The sequence below is a fragment of the Suricata suricatta genome, chromosome 8 (assembly GCF_006229205.1).
Source record: "Suricata suricatta isolate VVHF042 chromosome 8, meerkat_22Aug2017_6uvM2_HiC, whole genome shotgun sequence".
NCBI classification, from domain to species: Eukaryota; Metazoa; Chordata; class Mammalia; order Carnivora; family Herpestidae; genus Suricata; species Suricata suricatta.
Genome location: NC_043707.1, coordinates 137,774,362 through 137,780,659, shown reverse-complemented (window position 1 = coordinate 137,780,659; position 6,298 = coordinate 137,774,362). Strand labels below are relative to the sequence as shown.

Below are 6,298 nucleotides of genomic sequence, written 5' to 3'. Positions count from 1 at the left end.
GGCTGGAGCGCCCCGCCCACGGCCCCGCCCCGCCCCGCCCGGTCGGCCCCCCGGGGAATCCTCTGACCTAGGCCGAGCGGCGCACCGGTTGCCGGCGCCTGCCTGAAAGTAGCCCCAAACTCAAGAATGTCCCTGTCCCGAGAAACCCCGCCCTCGGACGGCCCCGCGCGGTGCCCAGGCGAAGCCGACTCCCTCCACCCTCGGCGCGCAGGCGCGAGCGGGGTTGCCCGCCAGGTGCCCAGGCGGAGCCCGCGCGGGGACCCTGTCCCGCAGGCAGCCAGAAGACCCCGTACCAGGCATCCGCGCGCGGGACAACCGCCCACTTCGTGGTAAGGGAGAGTGTTAGCCAATGGTGAAAAAGCGCTGGAGGATACACCACGTTTACCAAAAGGCAGAATACAAAAGTTTGCGTGCGACTTTGGCTTCACTGGGCAAAAGCCAAAGCAAACGCGTGAGCATGGGGAAAATATTGAAATATAAGCCAGAATTGTTTAACGCGGCCACCTTCAGGTGATGGAACTGGGGGTGACATTCACTGTCTTGTTTATAGGTTTTTGTATTTTCCGTATTGCCCACAATCAACATACATTACTTTTTGTATCGGAAAATTCTTTTTTAATGTCTTATTTATTTTTGAGAGACAGACACAGCGTGAGCAGGGCAAGGTCAGAGAGAGAGGGAGACACAGAATCGGAAGACAGGCTCCAGGCTCTGAGCTAGCTGTCAGCACAGAGCCTGACGCGGGGCTCGAACCCACGAGCCGCGAGATCACAGCCTGAGCTAAGCGGATGCCTAACCGATTGAGCCACCCAGGCACGCCAGTTGTTCTTTTTTTTTTTTTTTTTTTTAAGGGTTAATGTCCTCTCCTCGGGGAGCTCACAGAGGGATGATGAAGGAGAAAGGCAAGTAAGCAAGTGACCGGAATAGAGTATGGTGGGTGGGAGTGGGATGGAGGAGAGGGGGGGACTCCAAGGAGGGGCCTGCGGACCAGCGGGCAGAGAGTTAGGAGGCAGCTTGGGAGAGATGCTGGAGCTAGGTCTTGGGGCACTCAGGGACCCGCAGCGTTAGGCTGGAAATGAGAGCAAGGGCATCTGTGGGGAGGGAGGGAGGGCAGGCGCTGAGTCTGCAGACACACAGGCAGGAGAAAGGAAGCCTGAGTTGGGATAGGGGACAGGCCCCGGGGGAAGGCTGGAGCCCAGAGTAGTGGGTCAGAGAGCGAAGAGACCAGAGTGTGAGCTGCAGTCAGCCAGGCCTGCATCTGAGCCTCTGGCTGCCCCACTCTCTGTCCCTGCAGGACCTGGGGAGGCCTGACGGCTGAGCAGCTGAGCTCAGGGAAGGATGGAGAGCCTAGGATTGAATCCTGGTTTCGGGGACTGCCACGACCCAGCTTTGGAACCTCGGGCCAATCAACTCCAAGTCTCAGCGTCCTGTAAGATAGGGATCCTAATTCCACCGTGAGGTATCGATGGCGTTCGCCAAAGCCTTCTACCGGTGTTTAAGTGGTGCTCAGGAGACATTTGCTAAACTGGGTTCACGGGAATTGAAAGGAGATTTAGTGTTTTTGTTGTTTTTAGGTCTATTTAACTTTTTTAAAGTTTTATTTATTTATTTTGAGAGAGAAAGCGCCCAAGTAGGGAGGGGCAGAGAGAGAATCTCAACTAGGTTCTGTACTGGCAGCGCAGAGCCAGACGTGGGGCTCGGAACCACAAACCGTGAGATCATGACCTGAGCTGAAAGCAAGAGTCAGATGCTTAACCAAGTGAGCCACCCAGGAGCCCCAACTTTGTATTTTATTTTATTTATTTATTTTAACATTGATTTATTCTTGACAAACGGAGAGAGACAGAGCATGAGCAGGGGAGGGGCAGAGAGAGAGGAGACACAGAATCTGAAGCAGGCTCCAGGCTCTGAGCTGTCAGCACAGAGCCTGACGCGGGGCTTGAACCCACGAGCAGTGAGATCCTGACCTGAGCTGAAGTCGGATGCTTAACCGACTGAACCACCCAGGCGCCCCCCCAACTTTGTATTTTAAAACATTAAATTTCCAGGGCATCTTTTCTGGCCATTGGCATCTGCTCTCCACATTGACTTAGGGCCCCGATTTTACCCCACCCCCACCCCTGGGACTAGCTCCCTTCAAGAGTAACTCGAAATCCATTTTACGAAGTCTGAGCAACCCTCTCGCCTCTGCCCATCACTTCCCTTCAGACCATCCATCTCCATCAGCCCTGGTTAGAGAGATTAGGGAACAGCGTAGGGCAAGCTGAGGGCAAAGTACGGGCTAACGGCACCCCCCGCCAGGTGGGGTACGTGTGATACTCCTTGGAGACCGCTGGCTCCCCAAGAACAGGGATGGAAAGAAAGCAAATGTCTGACTGTTGGAAATCAGTCACGCGGGACAGGAGTCTCCTTAAGTTTACAGATAACTTAGTAAACTGCAAGAAAAAGGCAATCTTACCTACTGTCTGATCTCTAGAAACCTACAGACTCCGTTTCCTAGAGCCCTAATATCACCCTCATCAAGAAGGAGGGGGTTTAAGTGCTTGCCATGGCGATGTGGGAAACAAAGGCAAATGAAAAATTAAATTCCCATACTGTCCACAGCCCATTGATGAGTCCTTGGAACAGGCAGAGTGAGTGACCTTTCTCTAGGAGCTCAACTCCTTCGATGATGACACTTTGCTGGGGTTTAACGCTATCCTGACCTCCCAGGGCCCTGGGAGTCTCCTTAAACACATAAAAATTCTTTTGCACACCTCCTTTATCTTCAACCCCCAAGTATATGTTGGCAATTATACTCCAAGCATATGGCCTCTGATATACAGCTGAATGGTCTCGTGACTGAGGTTTTACTAAGCAGTAATTAACGACGTTTTCCTAACAACAGCTAGCCCTTCGAGGTCCTGGAAACCTTGCTTCCAAAATTCCTTAGAGACTTGCATGGTCCCTAACCACCTCCCAACCTGAAGGTATATATATATCATCGGTCACTCTTCGCAACCCCTGTGCAGCGCTTTCTTCCCACCGGTTCTGTTCCCATGCTTTAATAAAGTCACCTTTTTTGCACCAAAGGGGGCTCTGAACCCTCACGATCACCCCAAAACCTCATCAAGCCCCATCTTGGAGAAGGAAGAAAGGAAAGGGAAGCAGTCTCTTTCCAGGTATGGCCAGACCAGAGGGAAGGGGAATTTGTAGAAGAGCCTGGAGTTGCTGAATCCGTCAGGACCCAGGGCTCACAGAGCAAGTAAGCAAATACGGGCACTCGCTGGCATAGACCCAGAGAAACAAAGTCACACACAGAGATCCACAGAGTAACGTAATTCAACACAGCTATGGACAGAAATACACCTGGAGACCTGCTTTCCTACCAGAGAGAAGAGCAATCTGATCAAAGAAATCCCACTCTGCATCTGGCTCTCATCCCCGTACAAATATAACAAAATAAAGGAAAACTACCCAGCCCTGGGATGCCTTGCCTTCGTTTGTAAATAAGCATTTGAATGCGTTTTGTTCTAGGAGCTGGGAGGCCGGCACAAAGGGAGCCCTTTCTCCTGCCGGAAGGTCCCTCTGCAGGGTCTCCCCAGCACGGCCCCCCCATCCTGCCATTCACCCACCAGCTGACGTGGCTTTCGGTCGTGGGCCTAAGTGCACATTCCTCCCGTGTAAAGAGTCCGAAAAACCACCTTGAGTTTTCCAGGTTAAACTGCAGGCTGAGATGAAATTAGCCTCTTTGCTTTCTCTCTCTCTCTTTTTCTCTTCTTTCTTCCTTCCTCCCTCCCTCCCTTCCTTCCTTTCTCTCCTTTCTTTATGTTTATTTATTTATTTTGAAAGAGTGTGGGAGAGGGGCAGAGAGAGAACTGCGGACAGGTTCTGCACTGTCGGCACAGAGCGGGACTGAGGGCTCTATCTCTCGAAGCATGAGATCATGACCTGAGCCGCCGACAAGAGTCAGACACGTAACCGACTGAGCCAGCTAGGCACCCCTGGCCTTTTTCTTAAACAGGGTTGCTTTATGGAGCAAGAAAGAGTATAGCCAGAGGGCCCGAAGCATGCATTATGCAGGTGCTAGCATGTGGTGTTAGCCAAACACCTCAATCCACGCCAGCTTCCCAGGATGAAAAGTTTGCTCTTGCCCAAGCTTGACACCCAGTAAGGAAAAGTCTCCCTTCTCCCTGCTGGTGGATTTCTGCTCAGTTACCGTTGGAGGGGTGTCTGGGGCTTCTTGTCACTCACAGGCCCTCTGTCCTATCCACTTCCCACGTGGAGGCCAGGAGGGAGCCCTGATCCTCCAACACTTCTCCCTCCTCTGGCCACTCTGGGCTCCAGGCATGAAAGCCTACTCTCTCTAGTCTGGAAACGGGTAAATGATGCGTAATTTATGAGCACGCCAGCCCCAAAGTGCCGAAGTCATATGTGCACAAAAGGACCGGGTAAATATTTAAAGATTAGAGCCCAGCTGGGGAGAAATACAAAAGGCTGGGACAATGGGGGTCTCTCTGAATTCACTCTCCCTGAGCTGGGCCAGCCCGGCTCAGTGTTGATGCACTCACCGGAGTCCCAGCCTTTGTCCCCTGGAGGGCCCTTGGCTGCCAGGCTATTCGGAGTCCCAACACAGCTAAAGAGAGTTAAACAATCGCCGCCTCTCCAACCCCATCTGGGGACAATTGGCTGAGTCATTTCAGAGCTTTTGCTGTGTCCCAATAGTTAATTACACGAAGCAATCACTTCATTCCACTTTGAAACGCATCTGCGGAGATGGCCGGTGCATTTCTTCCCCGAAGTCCCCTCACCGGCCGTGGCCTCTGCAGCACTCACCAGTAGTTAGCATTGCTTTCAATCCCTGGGTGCTGCAGGACGGGGGTCTCACAGCGCCATCCCCTGGGAGGGGCAGTAGACTCACCGGTGCAGCTCTTGTCCTGGGGCCTGCAACCACCCTCCTTTCCTCCTTTGCAGACCTTGGTTGCTCTGTAATGTTTTTTTCTTTAGACAAAGTGGAGGAAAACAAAGGGGAAAGGGAGAACAAAGACCCAGGTCACTTTGTGCCTTCAACTCCCAAGCCTGAGGAAGCAGAGGACTCTGAGTGTCCCTGGAATCCCCCGGGAGGCCGCTGGAACTATAGAAGGAATTTTTTTCCTTGAATGAGCAAAGGACACCGTGAGTCTCCCCAGCGCTTTGAAGGAACCCGTGCTCCTTTCCAGGCCCTCTGGGGAGCCCAGATGCTAAAGATGGAAAGGGAGTCGGTGGCCTACATCCCAGTTTGCATAAGCCCGGCTTCTAAGTTAGTCCATGTCCTTCCCAGCAGCTGGAGAGCACTTCGCCCTGCTCGCTCTTAGACGGGGGCGCGAGGGCGTGCCTCCCCTCCCACCCCAGCTCGGAAAACGCACCGGCCCAGCCTTAACGCACACCTTCGGAGCCCCCGCCTGCCTGTGAGTGTGCGGAGGATGGGCTAGCTCAGGCTCCAGAGTGGGGGAGGAGTGGAAGTGGGTCTTCGTGGGGAAGTGGCCGCCCAGGAGCCCGAGTTGCGGGTAAAGCGGGGGTCTCCCCGCGCCCGGAGTAAAAAAGGGACGATGGAATCCGCACTGGGATCTGTTTCAGCCCTGAGTTCTGCCAGACTTTCAGCCGCGTTAAGGGCAGTTCGCGGCGGGCGAGCCGCGCTGGGAGCGGGGAAACCCAGAAAGCAGGGAGAAAATCAGCCTAGGCGGGGAGTCGCGGGGACTTCGGCCCGGGAACTTGTAAGTGGGGGTGCAGGGGGCGGTGCCGGAGTCGGGGGTAGAGGACCGAGGCGCGGAGGCCCATTGGGCGGCCGGAGGCAGACCGTGACCGCTGCGCTTCCAGCCCAGGCCGCCCCACCAGCCTCGCCGCCCGCCCCCAAAGCAGAACATTGCGAATTAGCTCATTTTGCGGTCAATTTTCCACTGCTTAAGAACACACCAAGCCACCCACGTGAGCGGCCCCACCCAGCGCGGTCCGGAACCTTCGGCTCGGGCCGGAGAGGAGGGTCGGCCCGAGGAGCTGCGGGTGCCAGGGTGCGGGCCGCGGGCCCCTTTATGGCGGCCCTAACTCTGGAGAGGGGGCCGGCCGCGAGGGGAGCGCCAGGGGCCATTGGTTTGCTAATGCGCCCGGGTTGAAAGGCGCGGGCGGCGGTTTATGGGGGAGGCATCATAATTAGAGGACAAATTGCCCCGCAGCCGAGAGCGAGGACGGGGGCGGGGGCGGCCGCCGGAGCGAGGCGCGCGCCCAGCTTCGGTGCAGATGTGCAGCCGCTGGAAGCCCGCGCGCAGCGGGGCGCCCGGAGTTT

General features: G+C 55.2%; 2 protein-coding genes across 7 annotated transcripts in view; one reads left to right on the top strand and one right to left on the bottom strand.

Moving 5' to 3' along the window:
• ICMT (isoprenylcysteine carboxyl methyltransferase) overlaps positions 1 to 300 on the bottom strand; it is a 9,438-nt gene extending 9,138 nt beyond the window's left edge. The window contains exon 1 of the mRNA XM_029945935.1: positions 199 to 300. Within this exon, the coding sequence (XP_029801795.1) occupies positions 199 to 300 (102 nt within the window). The remainder of the gene's footprint in view (positions 1 to 198) is intronic.
• A 4,994-nt stretch (positions 301 to 5,294) lies between these two features.
• HES3 (hes family bHLH transcription factor 3) overlaps positions 5,295 to 6,298 on the top strand; it is a 4,242-nt gene continuing 3,238 nt past the window's right edge. For 3 of the 6 annotated variants that reach the window (XM_029946126.1, XM_029946124.1, XM_029946122.1), the window contains exon 1: positions 5,478 to 5,732. The gene's annotated coding sequence lies outside the window, so the exon portion shown is untranslated. Of the gene's footprint in view, positions 5,427 to 5,477; positions 5,733 to 6,298 lie in introns of those variants that run through there. The other 3 variants (XM_029946125.1, XM_029946121.1, XM_029946123.1) reach the window with 2 other exon arrangements.